This window comes from Moschus berezovskii, chromosome 4 (assembly GCF_049115385.1).
Source record: "Moschus berezovskii isolate FMDL1 chromosome 4, NW_MosBer_1.0, whole genome shotgun sequence".
Classification (NCBI taxonomy): Eukaryota; Metazoa; Chordata; class Mammalia; order Artiodactyla; family Moschidae; genus Moschus; species Moschus berezovskii.
Genome location: NC_142463.1, coordinates 124,532,368 through 124,555,996, shown reverse-complemented (window position 1 = coordinate 124,555,996; position 23,629 = coordinate 124,532,368). Strand labels below are relative to the sequence as shown.

At 38.7% G+C, this 23,629-nt stretch overlaps 1 protein-coding gene across 6 annotated transcripts in view; it reads right to left on the bottom strand.

Annotated features, from left to right (window-relative positions):
- Nucleotides 1–23,629, bottom strand: part of DCAF6 (DDB1 and CUL4 associated factor 6) — a 177,992-nt gene that overhangs the window by 1,916 nt on the left and 152,447 nt on the right. For all 6 annotated transcript variants that reach the window (XM_055403951.2, XM_055403952.2, XM_055403953.2 and 3 more), the window contains 4 exons: nt 18,874–19,012; nt 17,079–17,235; nt 16,362–16,450; nt 6,780–6,885 (listed from right to left, as the gene is read on the bottom strand). In XM_055403951.2, the coding sequence (XP_055259926.1) occupies nt 6,780–6,885; nt 16,362–16,450; nt 17,079–17,235; nt 18,874–19,012 (491 nt within the window). The remainder of the gene's footprint in view (nt 1–6,779; nt 6,886–16,361; nt 16,451–17,078; nt 17,236–18,873; nt 19,013–23,629) is intronic.

Below are 23,629 nucleotides of genomic sequence, written 5' to 3'. Positions count from 1 at the left end.
TAAAATAAGATTATAATAAATCTTCACAAGTCACTAAGGAATCTAAACACAGTGCAAGACTTTCTGATCAATAAAAAGTTACCTAAGGGATGTGAGTATAAAAGAGATTATGCTGTATTTACTGTGTGATATACTTTCATAGGAGAGAACAAAACATGAATTTGCTGTTCTGCTTACCTACAGTATCATAAGTAAGATACCGGTCATATTACTGGAACATGTTTAAACAGCGTCAGCATATTTAAAATGTGCAGGACGACCCAGTTCTTTTTGGTTGTCACATTATGAATGAAGATGGGGAAATGGAGGGTTAAGATGAAATGTCACAACCTTCAAATCACGGAGTTTACAGCAGACATTAGAAATCTGCAAAGTCTAAAGCAAGCAACATCAAGTCCAGTGAGGGCCTAGGGTCTCTTATATAGTCACAGAGTAACTGACAGTGGCTTCTGGAATGAGGAAGAGGGCAGAATGGCTGTTCTTTTTTCAGATCTTTCTCACACAACTTCTGCAGAGTCATCTCTCTCAGAATATAAACCCAAATTTAAGAACAAAATTAAATAAAATCTTTTTGTCCACAGAGTACTACTGAGGTAATAAAACTGCAAAGCAGTTCAACACTTTCACAAATCTCTGGCTGGCAATTACAGGCCAAGGAGGACTGAGAACACTGTGTTCTTTAAAATGAGAACTAGAAATAATGACTTAGAAAGCCACTGTTTTCAAAAGCAAAACACCACCAAGTTGCTATTGTAAATAAGGGCTACATTTGTGGGACGGCTCCTTTAATTCTCTTTTAGAAATACTTCTTTCTGAAATTATTTTTGATCAGGAAAAATATGAGCTACTATTAGTAAGCTGGCTGGGGCTGGAGAGAGGGGACAACAGAGATATGAAAACAATTACCCGAAGGAAACCTGTATTCCACAAAGAATCAATACAGTACTCCTGGTTAGCTAGATTTGATACTATATTCATTCAAAAAAAATACTAAGCAACTATTATGTGCTAGGCACTGTTGTTCCAGGAACTAGCTATCCAGATGTGAAAAAGACAAACTAGGTCTCTGGTCTTAATGAACTCACTTTTTAGAAAAGAAAAACAGAAAACAAGATAATATATTTTTCTCCGTTAATCTGTGTAACAAGGCAACGAATGAAGTTAGAGTAAGTACTTGAGGAGAAACGCAATGACCAGAGAGTGAGGGATGAGACAGGGTGTGCACATTCGGCAACTTCACACTGAGTGACTAGGGGACACTTTCCTAAGGGGGTGACACTGGAGCTGAGGCCGCAATCGTATGTTCAATTATCAGTGACGCTGGCGAACAAAGCTGCCTAAAAGGCAGAGAAACGGCCAGTAAAAAGGTCCCAAATGTGCTAATAAGCTTTATGAGTCCGAGGAGGAAAGCAGTCACTTATGGCTAAAATGTGGTGAGCGAGCAGAAAATGAACGAACCGACTCAGTGGCTGGCAGGTCTATCTCTTGTAGACCAGAGTATGAAGTCTAGGTTTTATTTTATGAGCAGTGGGAAGCCCCTGAGAATTTTAAGCAAGGGTGACATAACCTAATGTACTTCTTAAAAAAGGGAGTCAGCAAACTATGGCCCCTGGGCAAACCCTCCCTTAGCCTGTTTCTGTAAATAAAGTAGTATTAGGGCACACCCATGCCCTTGATCTACATATTACCTTCGGCCTCTTTTGCAACAGTGTCAGAAATGAGCAGCTGCAACAGAAACACATGGCCCACAAAGCCTACTTACTCTCTGGCCATTTAAAGAAAAAGTTTACTAACCCACAAGCAAGGAGGGATAAGAGCCTTCCTCAGTGATCAGTGCAAAGAAATAGAGGAAAACAACAGAACGGGAAAGACTAGAGAGCTCTTCAAGAAAATTAGAGATACCGAGGGAACATTTCATGCAAAGATGGGCTCGATAAAGGACAGAAATGGTATGGACATAACTGAAGCAGAAGATATTAAGAGGTGGCAAGAACAACAGAAGAACTATACAAAAAAGATCTTCACGACCCAGATAACCACGATGCTGTGATCACTCACCTAGACCCAGACATCCTGGAGTGTGAAGTCAAGGGGGCCTTAGGAAGCATCACTACGAACAAAGCTAGTGGAGGTGATGGACTTCCAGTAGAGATATTTCAAATCCTAAAAGATGATGCTGTAAAAGTGCTGCACTCAATATGCCAGCAAATTGGGAAAACTCAGCAGTGGCCACAGAACTGGAAAAAGTCAGTTTTCATTCCAATCCCAAAGAAAGGCAATGCCAAAGAATGTTCAAACTACCGCACATTTGCACTCATCTCACATGCCAGCAAAATAATGCTCAAAATTCTCTAATCCAGGCTTCAACATACGTGAACTATGAACTTCCAGATGTTCAAGCTGGATTTAGAAAACGCAGAGGAACCAGAGATCAAACTTCCAATATTCATTGGATCATTGAAAAAGCAAGAGAGCTTCAGAAAAACATCTACTTGTGCTTTATTGACTATGCCAAAGCCTTTGACTGTGGATCACAACAAACTGTGGAAAATTCTTAGAAAGATAGGAACACCAAACCACCTGACCTGCCTCTTGAGAAATCTGTATACAGGTCAAGAAGCAACAGGGAGAACTGGACATGGTACAACAGACTGGTTCCAAATCAGGAAAGGAGTATGTCAAAGATGTATACTGTCATCCTGCTTAATTTAAATGCACAGTACATCATGAGAAATGCTGGGCTGGATGAAGCACAAGCTGGAATCAAGATTGCTGGGAGAAATACCAATAACCTCAGATATGCAGATGACACCACCCTTACAGCAGAAAGCAAAGAACTAAAGAGCCTCTTGATGTAAGTGAAAGAGGAGAGTGAAAAAGCTGACTTAAAACTCAACATTCAGAAAACTAAGATCACGGCATCCAGTCCCATCACTTCATGGCAAACAGATGGGGAAACAAGGGAAACAGTGACAGACTTTATTTTCTTGGGCTCCAACATCACTGCAGACGGTGACTGCAGCCATGAAATTAAAAGATGCCTGCTCCTTGGAAGAAAAGCTATGACCAACCTAGACTGCACAATAAAACACAGAGACATTACTCTGCCGACAAAGGTCCATCTAGTCAAAGCTATGGTTTTTCTAGTAGTCATGTATGGATGTGAGAGTTGGACTATAAAGAAAGCTGAGTGCCGAAGAATTGATGCTTTTGAACTGCGGTGCTGGTGAGGACTCTTGAGAGTCCCTTGGACTGCAAGGAGATCAAAGCAGTCCATCCTAAAAGAAATCAGTCCTGAATATTCCTTGGAAGTACTGATGCTGAAGCTGAAACTCCAATACTTTGGCCACCTGATGGGAAGAACTGACTCATTGGAAAAGACCCTGATGCTGGGAAAGACTGATGGCAGAAGGAGAAGGGGATGACAGAGGATGAGATGGTTGGATTGCATCACTAACTCAATGGACATGAATCTGAGTAAGCTCCAGGAATTGGTGATGGACAGGGAAGCCTGGCATGCTGCAGTCCGTGGGGTTGCAAAGAGTCAGACACAACTGACTGACTGACTGAACTTACTGACCCACATTTTAAAAAAGCCTCCTCTGACTGCTGTGGAAATCAGACTATACGAAGGCGAGAGCAGAAGTGGGGAGACCAAGACAGATGAATATGGAATGTGTTCTGGAGTAAAGCTACCCTAATGGATGGAGTGAATTTGTACATGAATGGGTAAGTGCCTATACCTTCAGCGTGATGTTAGCTCTACAGGTATGGCTATCTAAATCTACATCTGCAGTGTTCCAGAGGTATGAACGAATGCTTCAGGGTTTTATAAACCATTTTAACATTTTGGACTTTATCCTAAGAGCATGGGGAGGCACAGGAGAATTTTAAAGAGGGGAGTAAACTGAGTAGATTGTAACATATTCTAGAAGAGTTCGGAATGGTTCACACACCATCTCTCCAAAGCCTGTCAAAGCTTCTAGGAATCTCAGAACTGCATTTATCTCTCAAGAAGTTGCCTAAACTAAAAGCCTTTAGTACAGCATTCATGAGAAAATTTTGGGTGCTTTTTTAAAACGCAGAAGCTCAAATCCTATTCAGATAAAATGAATCAAGATCTTTAGTGCGTAGGAACCAGGTATTTGTAGTTTTGAAAAGGAGATTTAAAGCACACATCATTGTACTTGGAATACAGGACAATGAAGGAAACGTACATCAAATAACTAGATACCTTAAGAATAAAAGCAGCAGAAGTATCAACTCCTGGTCACCTTTTCCTATCAAGGATTCTACTCATGAGAAACAAGAGGGGGAGTCAGGTTGACTAAGCCAACTGCAAAGCGTCTCCCTTTGGTTGCTGGCAAAAAAAAACAATAGCAGAAAGGGAACCTTTATATTATAAGCATCTAATTCTAAAATCAAGGAAGGATAGTAATAACTGAGTTAACAAACCACTGATACATCAGCACCCACTTAAAATACATTCTTGCACAAATGCAAGGAGAAACAGTTTCCTATAGGCAAACTCAGAAAGAGCCATTCACCAGATAAACTCTTTATATGAACAAGCAAATTTAGTTATCATAATCAGTAAATGTTTTTCCTGTTCTATAAAATGGTGACTCCTCAAATCTGAAGTCAAGTGAATTTTAAGAGTTACTGATTCTTATTGAAGAAAACAGATCAAAAGATGTCACAGTGAATAATATGGGGGCCAAAAGAAGTACTACGATAAAATGCTGTTGGACTGAAAACATTTTCTGTTTTCATTTTAGGTTTATTTTTTGTTTTGCTTTGACCCTTTGAAATTTTTATTCTTTCCTTGCAATAGTTAATATTGACAATTGGAGGGTTTTCTTTCCAGCTCCTTTAATTACAGACATAAGGAGCTTCTGTCAATTCTTAGATGTACCACAATCTGTTCTAGGACTTAAGACAAATGCTATATCCTCTTTTCTTCTGCCAGGAATCCTTATGTCTCCCTTCCCCACTCTCTGAGGAAATGATATGCAATCTGCCATTTATATACACCTGAAGGTTTGAAACAGAAAGGTGACAGTGAAAGTCACTCAGTCGTGTCTGACTCTTGTGACCCCATGGACTGTAGCTCACCAGGTTCTTCTGTCAATGGAATTCTCAAGGCCATCCCTTCTCCAGAGGATCTTCCCAACCCAGGGATCGAACCCAGGACAGAAGTTATCCTAACAAAGAGTGAGGGTGGAAGGGGACAGCATGACTGTAAAGATTCCGAGGCAGGAAAGAGTTTGAGGTACCCGCAGATTTAGAGAGGGCCAGAGGGGATGGAGAAGGAACTGGCAACCCACTCCAGTGTTCTTGCCTGGAGAATCCCAGGGACAGGGGAGCCTGGTGGGCTGCCGTCTATGGGGTCGCACAGAGTCGGACACGACTGAAGCGACTCAGCAGCAGCAGCACAGAGAATGGATAGGACAGAGAAGGAAAGAGTGGACTAGAAAAGCAGTCTGAAATCTGGTTATCCAGAGGACTGCATGTCTCATTCATGACTTGATATGTTCCTGCAACTGAAATTTGTAGGTAAAAGGGGAGTAAGTGCTTGGAAGCTAGTTTCAAAATCAGGCTTTACCGTTTATAAGTTGTGTGACCTGCAGTGAGTTATTAAAAATAATCTACTATAGAGGGCTGGAGCTAGCTGAGGATAAATTTGTGAAATGATTGGTATGGTGCCTGATTCATTAAAGGTACTCTATACATGGCTGTTGTTATTAAACAATACTCAACATATAAAGAAATTGGTGTTATCAGTGAAGTGATAAACATTTTGTTTATAATGGATACTGGATACTTTCTATTGTTATGAACACAGGTTATTCCTTCTTGAAAATTAGTTGTAACATAATGGAATTAATTGTAATGTGAAGTTTTGTATCTGAAGCACTGAACCCCATGGTTTATCATCTAAAACAAACAAAAATTTGGAAAATACATTGAGCTATTGATTCAAATCTTTGTAGTAATATATTTATTTTTGTCTGGGCTGTGATTGATTTTGGCCAAATGTATCATTAAAAGGTACTTACTATAACATATCTTAAGGTTTATGGTATGATATTCCACTCTAAGAAGAAAACCATAGCTGATAAAAGTTTTGAAGTGATGTCATTTTTCATTATGACAGTTCAATAAAGTTGGCTCACGGGGATATAAATTACTGTACTAAGATCAAGAATTCATACCACTCAGTTCAAAAGTTAAGCTGTAGTCTGAGAGGACCTAATGCCAGCAAGAAATAAACTTCTTGTGTTAGGAAAATAAAAAAGTTAAAAAGTTAAGGCCAAAAAAAGTTGGTCTTGATTTTGTAATTTATTTTTTGGCTGCATCATGCAGCATGTGGGATCTTAAGTTTCCCAACCAGGTATCGAACCCCTGCCCCCTGCAGTGGAAGTGCAAGTGCTAGCCACTGGACTGTCAGGAAAATCCCTTTTTTCCCCCTTGAATATAAATCCCTTTCAGTTCAGTTCAGTCGCTCAGTCGTGTCCGACTCTTAGAGACTCCATGAATCACAGCACGCCAGGCCACCCTGTCCATCACCAACTCCCGGAGTTCACTCAAACTCATGTCCATCGAGTCGGTGATGCCATCCAGCCATCTCATTCTCTGTTGTCCCCTTCTCCTCCCGCCCCCCAATCCTTCCCAGCATCAGAGTCTTTTCCAGTGAGTCAACTCTTCTCATGCATCGATCCTAAATAATGTTTTTTCAAATATAATAATGATTTTAACAGCACACTGACAGTTCTTACCAGCTCGAATATGGTTCAGTGAAGCCAACATCCTCAACATGAAAGAGGCTGGAACTGTAATCGTATTTCTAGTCTCTTCCAGCATGAGTTCATTTCGAGTTATAACCTAAGAGACAAGTTAAATAACCATGTCAAAGATCATAGATTAACTGTATGTTTTCTTTAGATACTAGGAGAACTGTAAAGAATTAACAGGAATTACTTCATTCTTCACATATATCTATATGGGTCTGTATTACCATCTTCAGTTCAGTTCAGTTGCTCAGTCGTGTCCAACTCTTTGCAACTTCATGAATCACAGCACGCCAGGCCTCCCTGTCCATCCCCAACTCCTGGAGTTCACTCAAACCCATGTCCATCAAGTCAGTGATGCCATCCAGCCATCTCATTCTCTGTCGTTCCCTTTTCCTCCTGCCCCCAATCCCTCCCAGCATTAGGGTCTTTTCCAGTGAGTCAACTCTTCACATGAGGTGGCCAAAGTATTGGAATTTCAGCTTCGGCATCAGTCCTTCCAATGAACACCCAGGACTAATCTCCTTTAGAATGGACTGGTTGGAGATCCAACCAATCCAGCAGTCCAAGGGACTCTCCAACCAGTCCAGCAGTCCAAGGGACTCTCCAACCAGTCCAGCAGTCCAAGGGACTCTCAAGAGTCTTCTCCAACACCACAGTTCAAAAGCATCAATTCTTCGGCACTCAGCTTTCTTCACAGTCCAACTCTCACATCCATACATGACCACTGGAAAAACCATAGCCTTGACTAGACGGACCTTGGTTGGCAAAGTAATGTCTCTGCTTTTTAATATGCTATCTGGGTTGGTCATAACTTTCCTTCCAAGGAGTAAGTGTCTTTTAATTTCATGGCTGCAATCAGCATCCTCAGTGATTTTGGAGCCCAAAAAAATAAAGTCTGACACGGTTTCCACTGTTTCCCTATCTATTTCCCATGAAGTGATGGGACCAGATGCCATGATCTTCGTTTTCTGAATGTTGAGCTTCAAGCCAACTTTTTCACTCTCCTCTTTCACTTTCATCAAGAGGCTTTTTAGTTCCTCTTCACTTTCTGCCATAAGAGTGGTGTCATCTGTATATCTGAGGTTATTGATATTTCTCCCGGCAATCTTGATTCCAGCTTGTGCTTCTTCCAGCCCAGTGTTCCTCATGATGTACTCTGCATATAAGTACCATCTTACAGCTGCTGCTGCTGCTAAGTCACTTCAGTCGTGTCCGACTCTGTGTGATCCCATAGACGGAAGCCCACCAGGCTCCCCCTTCCCTGGGATTCTCCAGGCAAGAACACTGGAGTGGGTTGCCATTTCCTTCTCCAATGTGTGAAAGTGAAAAGTGAAAGTAAAGTCGCTCAGTCGTGTCTGACCCTAAGCGACCCCACGGACTGCAGCCTACCAGGCTCCTCCATCCATGGGATTTTCTAGGCAAGAGTACTGGAGTGGCTTGCCATTGCCTTCTCCGAAGATCAGAGAACACTACTCTTTAACTGGGAGAAAGACAAGGTCAAACCTTGAGGCTACCTGAAATTTACGAATTCAATTTACTTTTACTTATAATTTGTTTATAAAAGCAGAGCAGTCTACTCTGTGTCCGCTTATTATTTTTTTCCCTCTAGTGGAACTGATATTTTTAGTGAGAGCACTGTTAAATTATTATCCCTGGGTCATTTCGGCCCCTCAGGGAAAATGTTACGTTAACTTCAAAAACAAACCTTTGGATGAGAGTTATCAATGAACTATGTCTTAAGTACCAAGAATAGGACTAAAGAACATCCAAGAACATCTAGGCATTTAATGTATAATTACAGGCAAAGGAAAAAAGAGGAAACCAAAGGGAATGGCAAAGGAAAAACAGAAAGGAAGGAAGGAAAGCAGGAGAGGAAGAAAAGACACTAACCTGATCAGCAATCCCCCGATGACATTACACTGTGAACTCATGAGGTGCCCACAGGGCCCTGTAGCCCAGCCTCACTCACAAGGCCCGCTGAGCTGCTTTCTTGCGTGTCCTCTGGGTGTCAGCGTGTGCACAGCTCACCCACCTTACAGCAACGTGAAACACACTGACCCCTCTCTCTCTCAAATATCCCTCTGGTCCTGGTCTGCCTGGTAGACTCAAGTCCAGTGCTGATTTCCTCTGTGAAGACCTTCCCATCCCGTTTACTCCAATTGAAAACCCCTCTCTACGAGTTTCCAGAGTACTACATGTATATTTCTGAGACTGACCACACTGTATTCTACTTGTTCATATGTCTGTTTTTTCTCACGAGTCTTTGGGTTCTGAAGGAAAGGGTTTATCTTTTTAAATTCAGGACTCTACCTGATATAGGGGCTTCCTATGTGGCACCTGCTTGCTGATACAGGAGACAAAAGAGACTTGGGTTTGATAGCTGGGCTGGGAAGACCACCTAGAGTAGGAAATAGCAACCTACTCCAGTATTCTTGCTTGGAAAATTCCATGCACAAAGGAGCCTAAGTGTTTAAAATAGGTCTATTGATATAATGAGTAAAAATATATGTGAGAATCTCACTATGAACTGTCAACTGTGGTCTAGAGAACAAGGTTTTCAATTTACTAATATTTTTAGCAATGCACCCCTTACTGTTTTAAGAGAGGGCTGCTGTTGTTCAGTTGACAGGACCTCTCCAACTTTTTGCAACCCATGGACTACAGCATGCCAGCCTCCTTCACTATCTCCCAGAGTTTGCTCAAATTCATGTCCATTATGTCAGTGATGATATCCATCTCATCTTCTGTCGTCCCCTTCTCCTCCTGCCCTCAATTTTCCCCAGCATCAGGGTCTTTTCCAATGAGTCAGTTCTTCACCTCAGGTGGCCAAAGTATTGGAGTTTCAGCCTCAGCATCAGTCCTTCCAGTGAATAGTCAGGACTGATATCCTTAAGGGCTGACTAGTTTGATATTCCTTGCAGTACAAGGGACTCTCAAGAGTCTTCTCCAACACCACAGTTGAAAAGCATTACTTCTTTGGTGCTCAGCCTTCTTTATGGTTTAACACTCATATCTGTACATGACAACTGGAAAAACCATAGCTCTGATTATACGGACCTTTGTCAGCAAAGTGATGTCTCTGCTTTTTAATACACTATCTAGGTGTGTTATTGCTTTCTTTCCAAGGAGCAAGCATCTTTTAATTTTATGGCTGCAGTCACTGTCCACAGTGATTTTGGAGCCAAAGAAAATAAAATTTGTCAGTGCTTCCACTTTTCTCCGTCAAGTTGCCATGAAATGATGGGACTGGACGCCATGATCTGTTTTTTGAATGTTGACTTTTAAGCCAGCTTTCTCACTCTCCTCTTTTACATTCATCAACAGGCTCTTTAGTTCCTCTTTCAGTTCAGTCACTCAGTCATTTCTGATTCTTTGCGACCCCATGGACTGCAATACGCCAGGCTTCCCTATTCATCACCAACTCCCAGAGCTTATTCAAACTCATGTCCAAGGAGTCGGTGATGACATCCAATCTTCTCATCCTCTGTCATCCCTTCTCCTCCTGCCTTCAATCTTTCCCAGCATCAGGATCTTTTCCAATGAGTCAGTTCTTCTCATCAGGTGGCCAAAGTATTGGAGTTTCAGCTTCAGCATCAGTCCTTCCAATGAACATTCAGGACTGATTTCCTTTAGGATTGACTGGTTGGATCTCCTTGCAGTCCAAGGGACTCTCAAGAGTCTTTTTCAACATCACAGTTCAAAAGCATCAGCTTTCTTTATAGTCCAACTCTCACATCCATACATGACTACTAGAAAACCATTGCTTTGACTAGACGGATCTTTGTCGGCAGAGTAATGTCTCTGCATTTTAATATGCTGTCTAGGTAGGTCACAACTTTTCTTCCAAGGAGCAAGCATCTTTTAACTTCATGGCTGCAGTCACCATCTGCAGTGATGTTGAGGCCCAAGAAAATAAAGTCTGTCACTGTCTCCATGTGTCCCCATCTATTTGCCATGAAGTGATAGGACTGGATGCCATGATCTTAGTTTTCTGAATGTTGAGTTTTAAGACAACTTTTTCACTCTCCTCTTCAGTTACATCAGGAGGCTTTTTAGTTCTTCTTTGCTTTCTGTTATAAGGGTGGTGTCATCTGCATATCTGAGGTTATTGGTATTTCTCCCGGCAATCTTGATTCCAGCTTCTGTTTCATCCAGCCTGGCATTTCACATGATGTACTCTGCATATAAGTTAAATAAGCAGAGTGACAATATACATCCTTGATGAACTCCTTTCCTGATCTGGAACCAGTCTGTTGTTCCATGTCCAGTTCTACCTGTTGTTTCTTGACCTGCACATAGGTTTCTCAGGAGGCAGGTCAGGTGGTCTGGTATTCTCATCTCTGTAAGAATTTCCCACAGTTTGTTGTAATCCACAACAGATTTGTGCCCAGAGAATTCCATAGACATAGAAGCCTGATAGGCTATAGTCCATGGCATGGGGGGAGGTCACAAAAGTGATGGACACAACTGAGCAACTAACACTTTCACTTTACCTAATGGAGGAAAGTAAACTTTCCTCCATTAGAGTGGTATCACCTGCATATCTGATGTTGTTATTTCTCCTGGCATTCTTGATTCCAGCTTGTGAGTCATCCAGCCTGGCTTTTTGCATGAGGAACTCTGAATATAAGTTAAATAAACAAGGTGAGATCTCTAGTCTTTCCCATTCTATTGTTTTCCTCTGCTTCTCTGCACTGATCACAGAGGAAGGCTTTCTTATCTTTCCTTTTCTCCCTGGCCTTTAGCTTCTCTTCTTTTCTCAGCTATTTGTAAGACCTCCTCAGAGAATCATTTTGCCTTTTTGCATTTCTTTTTCTTGGGGATGGTCTTGATCACCGCCACCTAAATGCCATGAATTTCCATAAATAGTTCACCAGTCACTCTATCAGATCTAATCCCTTGAATCTACTTCTCACTTTCACTATATAATCGTAAGGGATCTGATTTAGGTCATACCTGAATGGTTTAGTGGTTTTCCCTACTTTCTTCAATTTGAGTCTGAATTTGGCAACAAGGAGTTCATGATCTGAGCCACAGTCAGCTCCTGGTCTTGTTTTTGCTGACTATATAGAGCTTCTCCATCTTTGGCTGCAAAGAATATAATCAGTTTGATTTCAGAATTGACCATCTGGTGATGTCTATGTGTAGAATCGTCTCTTGTGTTGTTGGAAGAGGGTGCGTGCTATGACCAGTGTGTTCTCTTGGCAAATCTCTGTTAGCCTTTGCCCTGCTTCATTCCGTGCTCCAAGGCCAAATCTGCCTGTTACTCCAGATATCTGTTGACTTCCTACTTTTGCATTCCAGTCCCCTATAATGAAAAGGACATTTTTGCGTGTTAGTTCTAGAAGGTCATGTAGGTCTTCATAGTGCCATTCAACTTCAGCTTCTTCAGCAATACTGGTCAGGGCACAGACTTGGATTACTGTGATACTTAATGGTTTGCTGTGGAAACGAACAGAGATCATTCTGTCGTTTTTGTATTCAACTACTGCATTTCAGACTCTTTTCTTGACCATGATGGCTACTCCATTTCTTCTAAGGGATTCCTGCCCACACTAGTAGATATAATGTTCATCTGAGTTAAATTCACCCATTCCAGTCCATTTTAGTTCACTGATTCCTAAAATGTTGATGTTTACTCTTGCCATCTCCTGCCTGACCACTTCCAATTTGCCTTGATTCATGGACCCAACATTCCAGATTCCTATGCAATATTGCTTTACAGCACTGGACTTTACTTCTATCACTAGTCACATCCACAACTGTGTATTTGTTTTGCTTTGGCTCCATCTCTTCTTTCTTTCTAGAGTTATTTTTCCACTGATCTCAAGTAGCATATTGGGCACCTACCGAGCTGGGGAGTTCATCTTTCAGTGTGCTGTCTTTTTGCCTTTCCCTTCTCCAGTGTTACTTCCTCTTTACTTTCGTCCATTAGAGTGGTATCACCTGCATATCTAAGGTTGTCATTATTTCTCCTGGTGATCTTGATTCCACCTTGTGCTTCATTCTGCCCGGCATTTTACATGATGAACTTTGCATATAAGTTAAATAAGCAAGTCTTGATGTATTCCTTTCCCAATTTTGAACCGTCAGTTTTTCCATGTCTGATCCTAACTATTGCTTCCTGACCCGCATATTGATTTCTCAGCAGACAGGTACTAAGTGAGTGTTAGCTGCTAAGTCGTGTCCATCACTTTTGTGATCCTTTGGACTTTAGCCCATCACGATCCTCTGTCCATGGAATTCTCCAGGCAAGAATACTAGAGTGGGTTGCCATTCCCTCCTCCAGGGTATCCTCCCAACCCAGGTATCGAACCTGGGTCTCCTGAACTGCAGGTGGATCCCATTGAGCCATCAGGAAAGCCCAGAGGCAGGTAAGGTGGTCCATCTCTTTAAGAATTTTCTACTACTTGTTGTGATTCATAACAAACTACAGTTTAGAATAGTTAATAAAGCAGAAGTAAATGTTTTCTTGGAATTCCCTTGATTTCTCTGTGATTCAACAAATGTTGGCAATTTGATCTCTAATTTCTCTGCCTTTTCTAATTTCAGCTTGTACATCTGGAACTTCTTGGTTCACGTACTGCTGAACCCTAGCTAGAAGGATTTTGAACATAACCTTAATAGCATATGAAATGAGTGCAACTGTGAAGTAATTTGAACATTTTTTCACATTGCCTTTCTTTGAGATTAGAATGAAGATTGATCTTTTCCAGTCCTGTGGCCACTGCTAAATTTTCCAAATTCGCTTACATACTGAGTGCAGCACTTTAACAACATTATCCTATTTTAGGACTTTAAATAGCCGAGTTGGAATTCCATCACCTCCACTAGCTTTGTTTGTAGTGATACTTCCTAAGGCCCACTTGACTTCACACTCCAGGATATCTGGGGCTCTAGGTGAGTGAACACATCATTGTGGTTATCCGGGTCATTAAGACCTTGTTGTACAGTTCTTCTGTGTATTCTTGCCACCTCTTCTTAATCTCTTCTGCTTCTGTCAGGTCCTTACCATTTCCGTTCTTTATTGTGCCCATCCTTACACGAAATGTTCCCATGTTATCTCCAATTTTTTAAGAGATCTCTAGTCTATCCCATTCTATGTTTTCCTGTATATCTTTGCATTGTTCATTTAAGAAGGCCTTCTTATCCCTCGTTGCTATTCTCTAGAACTCTGCATTCAGTTGGGTATATCTTCCCCTTTCTCCCTTGCCTTTCTTCTCAGCTATTTGTAAAGCCTCCTCAAGCAACCACTTTGCCTTCCTGCATTTCTTTTTCTTGGGGATGGTTTTGGTCACTGCCTCCTGTATATTACAGACCTCTGTCCGTAGTTCTTCAGCCACACTCTACCAGATCTAATCTCTTGAATCTATTCATCACCTCTACTGTATAATAAGGGATTTGATTAAGGTCATACCTGAAAGGCCTAGTGATTTTCCCTACTTTCTTCAATTTAAGCCTTAATTTTGCAATAAGGAGCTCATGATCTGAGCCACAGTCAGCTCCAGGTCTTATTTTTGCTGACTGTCAAGAGCATCTCCATTTTCAGCTGCAAAAAATATCAATCTGATTTTGCTATAGACCACCTGGTGGTGTTCATATGTAGAGCCTTCTCTTGTGTTGTTGGAAAAAGGTGTCTTTGTGACCAGCATGTTCTCTTGACAAAACTCTGTTAGCTTTTGCCCTGCTTCATTCTGTATTCCAAGGAGAAACTTTCATGTTACTCCAGGTATCTCCTGACTTCCTACTTTTGCAATCCAATCCCCTATGATGAAAAGGACATCTTTTTTTGGTGTTAGTTCTAGAAGGTCTTGTACGTCTTCACAGAACCATTCAACTTCAGCTTCTTTGGCATTCATGGTTAGGGTATAGGCTTGGATTACTGTGAAATTCAATGGTTTGCCTTGGAGACAAACCAAGATAATTCTGTCGTTTTTGAGACTGCACCCAAGTACTGCATGTCAGACTCTTGTTGACTATGATGGCTACTCCATTTCTTATAAGGGATTCTTGCCCACAGTAGTAGATACAAAGGTCATCTGAATTAAATTCGCCCGTTTCTGTCCATTTTAATTCACTGATTCCTAAGATGTTGATGTTTATTCTTGTCTCTCCTGCTTAACCAAGTCCACTTTACCTTGATTCATGGACCTAACATTCCTATGCAATATTGTTCTTTACAACACTGGACTTTACTTTCACCACCAGACACATCCACAACTGAGTGACATTTCTGCTTTGGCTCGGTCACTTCATTCTCTCTGGAGTTATTAGTAATTGCCCTCTGCTCTTCCCCTGTAGCACCTTCTGACATGGGGGCTCATCTTCCCGTGTCATATCCTTTTGCCTTTTCATACTGTTCATAAGATTCTTACAGCAAGAATAGTGGAGTGCTTTGCCATTTCCTCCTCCAGTGGACCATGTTTTGTCAGAACTCTTTTTCTCTCTCGGTTGGCTCTCACGGCACGGCTCATAGCTTTACTGACTTATGGATGCCCCTTTGCCATGAAAAGGCTGAGGTCCATGAAGGGATAAGAGGTAGCAGCATCAACATTAGCTGCACTCACCTCCTCACAGAAGCTTAGTAATTCGTTACTGCTGATTAATGCAATGGATCCTTATTTTCCTTATAAGAAATACTTGTATGAAATCTTAAATGAAACCCATAAATGGAAACTCTGTTTGGAGTTGAGGAAGAAATACCCAGAGTTTAGCTTTCATATCATACATCTTCCTGCTCCCAATCCTGCAAAAAACCTACAGCTTCTGAGTACTTAATTTCAAAACTACTGATGTAACAGCAGCTTCAGAAGCTGAGGAAACCTTAAAATCATAAAGTAAAAGATTCTCTGATAATTTGTTCTGCTACCCATTTGGCTATGATTATGGAGAAAAGTTATAGTAAAACTACTTTCTTAAAAGGACACAGGTTTTTTTTTTAATTATTCTTCATTGCATCAAGTCAAAATAGTCAATCTATTCAACTATAATAAACTTTATCTGTTACTACCGATAATCAACATTCTATTTATCAAAATAGTATTTCAGTTTTTACCTCTCTAGTATTGTGGGCATGTTTTATTCTTTTCTTTTTCTTAAAATTTGACCTCATTAAGTAAATTAACTTGCTTTGATTCTTCTTAAAACAGCATTTCAGGGGCCTCCCTGATGGCTCAATGATAAACAATCTGCCTGCCAATGAAGGAGACATGGGTTTGATCTCTGACCTGGGAAGATCCCATGTGCTGTGGAGCCACTAACCCTTTGTGCCACAACTATTGAGCCTGTGCTCTAGAGCCCAGGAGCTGCAACTACTGAGCCCTCATGCCACAGCTACTGAAGTCCACATGCCTAGAGCTCAAAGCTCAGGAACAAGAGAAGTCACTGCAATGAGAAGACCACACACAGCAACTATCGAGTAACTCCCACTTGTTGCAACTAGAGAAAGCCCACATAGCAACGAAGGCACAGCACAACTGAAAAATATATACATACGTAAATAAAATTATTAAGCATTCCAGGAACAAAGTGAAATATGTTCTATAATAAATATAACAAAAATCTTACTTCATCAGCAAGTTTTCGGTTAAAAATCCTTGATTCTTCTAGTGGTGACCAGATTTTTATGTCATAATCTATGCCAGATGAGGCGAGAACTAGAAAAAATTGTTCACATTAATATAAAGCTTAGAAACGTCATTAATTCACGTAAATGTATGATGTATATATGCATGGATGTATATGTTCAGCAAAAGTGAGTTAAAATGGACACTGTACTGATACATTTAACTGTTAACTGAGAATACTGTTTTGAAGATTTTCTAAAAGTTACCCTATAATACAATTTTAAGACCATCTTGAAATCACTCAAATTTTTTTCCTATTTATGTTCTTTTATGAGAAACATGGGAATTTCAAATGAAAGGCAAGAATAAGTCACTGCTCCTTTGTTCTGGCAAATTAATTCTGATATGTAAAGACTAAAAGGCATGGAAGTTCAATTTGGTTAAGCAAGGAAAAGTTCAATCAACTGAAGCTCTTATAACTGATAAAACTTAGAAGAACTATTAGGAGAATAAACTCTTTCATCTATTTCCCTCTATTTTCAGCCAAAAGCAGGTTGTAAATATATTTTTTTTAAACCCAAGAAGAGCAATACTAGTAGCTGCCTACTAGGATAATTTGGATTATTCTTACATATTTATTCTTACAACTAGAAAAAAGTTGAAACTGCTTAATCATACTAATGATTTTGAACCCTTGCCTTATAAAAGGTCATCTTACTTGGGTCAAATGGGTGTGGCTGCAGGCAGTTTACCACATGATTATCAGCCTCCAGAAGCATTAAATGCTCAGCAGTGTGACGATCCCAGATGAAGATATGGCCACAGTCAGAACCACTCATTACAAAGTTTGCACCCCAGAAATTGGCTTCTTTTATCTAAGGGTTAAGAAAAACAGAAAATTATAAGAGATTTCAAATCAGAGTTATTAAAAAAGATTTTTCTATTCTCAAGTTTAAAAAATTAATTGGCTTAGAAAATAAAAAATTGGAGAGTCTTTGTCTTCCAGTATATTGACCATGGCAGAGATTTATTAGGAGGGATAAAATGGAAGAAAATAAAGTCCCCCATGATGAAGATAGGTATTTTATTTTGTTCAATATTATATTTATAGTGCTTGAAACAGTACCTGGGCACACAGCAGGTGCTGAGTTAATAACTACTAAATGAATGAATGAGATTTCTGGGTTATGGACAGTATAATGAAAATTTATATATAGATGTCACTGAATTTTCCAAAACCAGTTCCATTTTAGCTTAAAAAGATAATAAAAACAATTCATAGAAAGAAATGAATTGATCCCCCCAGTATTGTGCTTTATGCCAAAAGAACAAAATTACCAACCTTTTTATTAGCTATCAGAAGTTCTCACAATCAAGAAGGAAAGATATAAATACATATTTACTTTCATGAAGCAATGAAACAAAGGACATGTTAAGATGATTATGACGGAGTTTTTCAGCCGATGCACAAAATGAACCATGAAAAATCTTTGTATTTCAGATCAGAATTTTTGAAATCATGTGCAGCTGCGACTTTGGTATTTTTTGGCAAAACAAAGGAGGGGAGCCAATTTTCTTGTTACTTGGTACTACTATTCTATTCATTTGTCTTCTATTTTTTTCCATTTCTATCCCCAGTTATTTCCATCCAAAATTTTAACCATAAAAACACAAGAAATACAAATTGATTGCTTCTATTAATAATGAGTAGTCCTTGTAAAATAAGTAAATTGCTGCTACATGATATCTATAAAAAGAGCTATTTCCTCATCCCAAAGTTACTTTTTGCCTCTACCCTAAAGAAAGTAGACTGAAATTGATTCTGTAGATACTTTTTGAAACTCAGTGAATATATGAGAACACTTTCAGATATGAATGGTTCAGAGTGACAGCTGTTAATCATCTCACAAGATTTTCTCAGTAAATAATTAATATTGCATTAGGTAGACAGACTTCTGGGTTATAAACACTTGAAAAGATCTCAGATATCATCTGGTCTGCTTTTACTTCATAGATGAGGAAATTAAAGTTTAGAAAGACAAGGTGACTGAAACAAATCTTTGTCAATCTTTAAAAAAGTTATAATTAATCTGACTATATTTTGTAATGAACCTGGATTTCATATATCCAAATCTTTCTCTTTACAACCAACAAAAGAAACTAATATGAACTAAAAAAATGTCTACTAGGAAAGTAGACAGCAAGTGTGAGAGAGCAAAAAAGAAGCAATGGTTACCTATACAAGCTAACATTTTTAAAGTTCTATAATAGTTCCTTAGTAGGGTAGAGTTTTCTTATAAAAAATAATGCTCTTTCACAACATATTATAGGACAAAAAGAACTATGTTTGAGTAAAGAGATAACTGGGAAGGTGCAATAAATGTTATGTACAGAGATAATTATATAGAATATAGTAGAATCACACTGGCATATATAAAACAACCATTATGGAAAAAAAATCATATTATTATGAAACTGCAGTTCTTCCAAACAATGTCATGAGTATATGGTACCATTGTCCTGGAGTTGCGATGGCCTTTATAAACCATCTTTACTAGTGGCCTTCTAATGTTCAGAGTATCCAACTCTTCCATTTCTTTCCTTTCTTTTCTCCGCCTGAAGAACTCCTGAATGCGGGCAACAGCAGAGCGTCTATGAATTACATATTAAAAGAAAAATACAGAAGTAAGTATAAAACATTCACAGGCCACTACAGAATGAAAGTGAGCAACATTAAAATCAAGTGAAATCTAGAAATTATTTAAACTCAACATCATCTCAATAAGGCATCCCCAATCAAAAGCATAAAAAGGCAGACAAAACAGTAAGACTACATCAAACTAGTTGAGTTACTAAAACAAAATGTTTTAGTTAAGAGATCACTTAGAAATTTGGTACTGGTTGAGAGTCAAGGAAATAGCATGCGGCACACTGTTTAAATGGCTCTTTTATAAAAATATAATACAGACAAAATTAATATGCAATTTACTATAAATAAAACAAAACCTATTCAACATTATTTTCCTCTCCACATTAGGAAATACAAAGGCATAAAGAGAAACCAAAAAAAGAAACGAAAGGTAACATATAATTGCAGTGGATGTTTTGAGATTTTGTTTAAAGGTGTTTGTTCTCAGCAAAGAATAAACTAGTCAAGGAAAGAATATTGATATCTATGAATAAAACAAGGATCTTCTAATAGAATCTATTCTACATGAACTTCATATTAGAGTACAGAATGGCGCTAATGAGGCTGATTTTTACTAAGAACCCAGTTGGGTCACAGAGCTAGAGAGTGAAGAACAATGGACCCTCTTTAAGATTGACTTCATGACTAGAAGAAACTTTCCCCTAAATAACTGTTAGTTTCAACTTGTTATTTGAAACATTATATTCTGCAATGTAACAGACAAAAACCCAAAATATATCAAGTGTCTACAAATCAGGATGAAAAATAAGTACTAGAAAAGAAAAATAAGGACATGAACAAAGAAATTACAGAAGAAAGAGACTATTAATAAATATGCAAAAAGATGCTTAGCCTCACTAATAATAAAATAAATTCATCTTTTTGCATGTCTATCATATTAAACATTTTTTTACACCTATCAGAGTGGCAAGAGCACAGGAAAACAGGCACTACTGGTAGGAGTTTGGAGGTTTTATACATTAAAAAAAGCACTCTGGCTGTGAATTTTCACTTACACTTAAACATAGACAGGAAGGTGTAAGTCAAAAAGGCGCAGCTCAATGCATTTTGCAAAACAGGCCCATGTACCAGACAAGGATTGAGAAAGAGAGAATAAATAGAACTCACAAGTCTCCCCATTCTCCATTTCCATTATTATGCTCCACTATTCTGACTTCTAACATGATGGGTTAATTTTGCCTGTTTCATTAATTAAACAAAATCATATGATGTATTTTGTGTCTAGCTTCTTTAGCTCAACATTATATTTGTAAGATTCATCCATGTTGCTGTATTCAGCTGTAGTTTATTCATTCTCTTTGCTGTACAATACTACTTTACATAAATACATTATAATTTATGTATCCATACAACTGTTGGTAGACACTGGGTTGTTTACAGGTTTTGAGGACAAAAATAGTGCTCTGATGAATATATGTACGTATTTCTCTTGAGCATATATTTAGAAGTGGATATGCTGGACCACAGTATATGCATATGATTATCCTTAATAGATACTCTCAAACAACTTTCCAAAGCGGTTACAGCAGTTTATAATCCCACTGGCAGTATATTACTGTCCCAGTACAATATATTTTTGAGGAGAAATTAAATAATAACCATTAAAACCTAAAATATGTATTTGTTTTGATGTAGCGATCTTATCTTTTAATGAATGCATGCTATAAAAAACATATGCAAATATGTATTTTCACAATATATATACACATACACACATCTATTCACCACAGCAGTTTGAGAAACACTGGAATAATCTAAGTGTTTTATACTCAGAAAGGATAGGTTATAAAATTATGGCACATCTGTACATTGGAATACTTATGTCATTAAAAATGATAAGATCCATAAGCAAGAATATGGAAAATATCAGCATTATCTTAAAGAATCTATAATATTGGTTAAAAAATAATTCGTAGAGGAGAAATTTATATATAGATAGAAAGAATCTAGAAAAACAGACACTAAACTGTTAATAACACTTTCTAATACAATTCTATAACAAATATGTAGTTTTATAAAGTTTTCTTTTTCATACAATGGTATATTATAAAATTCTATAGGCTATTTAGAAAGTGTTTTAAAAATTTTGTCCTATGTTACACATATTTAAAACAAGGGGGGAGGATCCAAAATTTTAAGCTAGACATAATTAGAAACTTCCACAGAGAAAGCTGACATATTCAGTTCATTCTGATTATCTTTCTGATTGGGAAGTGATAAATGGGAAGGGTTGAGAGTTCAAATGCTCTCAAATGAAACAATTAATATGATTGAAATTCTCTTTTTCCTAAAGTAGAAGAAAAAAGGACTCTCAATCAGTTAAAAATATGTGAATAGCAAGAAACTGAAAAGAAAAATCTCTTGCTAAGAACATAGAGTATCTAGAAACTAATGCAACATTGTAAATCAACTATACTTCAATAAAATAAACTAAAAGAAGAAAGAAAATTAGTAGAGTATCAGGTAGCAGAAGAAACAGAAATAACCTTGCTGATAAAGCAGAGGCCTTAGGAGCTATAAATGGAAAAAGAAACTATACAACACAGCAAGAATCAGAAGCTCAAATCATTTTTAAAAAGCAGTATGGCCAAAATTAAAGCTGAATGAGTAATGGGATGATGATAATTAAGAATTAGTGAAGATGGTACCAAATCATAAGTGTTTAATTCACTTAAGTTTGCTCTAGGGACTTCCCTGGTAGCACAGTGGATAGGAATCAGCCTGCCAATGCAGGAAACATGGGTACAATTCCCGGTCTGGAAGGATTCCACATGCCAGCAGAGCAACTAAGCCCCTGCGCCACAACTTCTGATCTGGCACTCTAGAGCGTGCAAGCCACGACTATTGAGCCTCCGTGCTGCAACTACTGAAGCCCACTTGCCCTAGAGCCACACACCATACAACTTCTGAGCCCATGTACTGCAACTATCGAAGTCTGTGCATCTAGACCCTGTGCTCCATAACAAGAGAAGTCACCACAATGAAGAAGCCTGCATATGGGAACAAAGGGCAGCTCCTGCTTGCAGCAAATAAAGTCCTCACACAGCAGTGAAGACTAAGTGCAACCAAAAATAAATAAAATGAATTTTAAAAAAGTTTGCTCTACAATATGGTCTAATTTACTGCTTAATGTTTGTGTGGCTTACCCATCCTGATAAAGAATAATTGTGAAATCTAGATCTCAAGCAATGCAGCTTGTACTATACAATTTAGGTCAAAGATTAGGGTACCGGCCACTGTAGGAAATGATCTAAAACAGAAAAAAAGCTTAAAGTGCACAAATTTCAAGTTAGAAGATAAAAAGTGACAGTAAATGCTACACTTGTATATATAATCAGATAATGTCCAACACAGCAAACAGTTCTAAACAAATGAATAAACTTAGAATGAAAACACTGACGGGAATTCCCTGGCAGTCTAATAGTTAGGACTCTGTGTTTTTACTGTCAAGAGCCTGGGTTCAGTCCCTGGTCAGGGAGCTAATATTCCACATGCTGCGTGGCATACATATATACACACATCACACATACGTCACACACATCATACATAACACGTGTGCACCACATATAAAACACATGCATGTATCATACAGATGTGCTACAGAGCTTCCAATCCAGTGGACCAAAAAAATGGAAAAAAAAAAAAAGGATAAAAATCTTAATCCTAAAAATGACAGGAAAGTTAAAAAAAAAAAGGTATAACAGGAAAATTAGAAGGAAAAAGTTGGAAAGTGAAAGCGAAAGGTTCTCAGTCATGTCTGACTCTTTGCAACCCCGTGGACTATACAGTCCATGGAATTCTCCAGGCCAGAATACTGGAGTGGGTTGCCTATTCCTTCTCCAGGGGATCTTCTCAAACCAGGAATCGAACCAGGGTCTCCCGGATTGCAGGCAGATTCTTTACCAACTGAGGTATCAGGGAAGGCTCCCCCCACACACACACACAAAAAAACGGCTGGAAAAAAGTCCAAAAATAGCCATGATAATAATAAACTTAAAGAGACTAAATTGATCAACGGAGAGAAAAAGAAACTGTTTCAGATATACCTAAAGTATGAGAACAAGGAAAGGGTTTCAGGCAAAAGGATATTGTGCAGATAGTAATCAAATGAAAAATGGCACAGCTACATTAATATCAGATAAAATAGACTACTATAGAAAGTAATGTCAAAGGTAGAAAGGATCACTACATATACAATAAGTTCAGTTTACCAGGAAGAAGAAACAATTTAATATATATACACTCAATAAAATGCCTCAAACCTTCTTAAAAAAGAAAATGAAAGAACTACAAGGACATGACGACTTCAATACATCTCTCTCACTATTTTATAAGTCAAGCTACCAAACAATAGAGATAATTTGAACAGAACAATTAACAGTCTTAATCTAATGGTGAGCCTTAAGTCAGAAGTGGCCACAGGTCTGGAAAAAGTGTTTTCATTTCAGTCCCAAAGAAAGGCAATGCCAAACAATGTTCAAATAACCATACAATTTCACTCAGTTCACATGCTAGCAAAATTATGATCAAAATCCTTCAGGCTAGGCTTCAGCAGTACG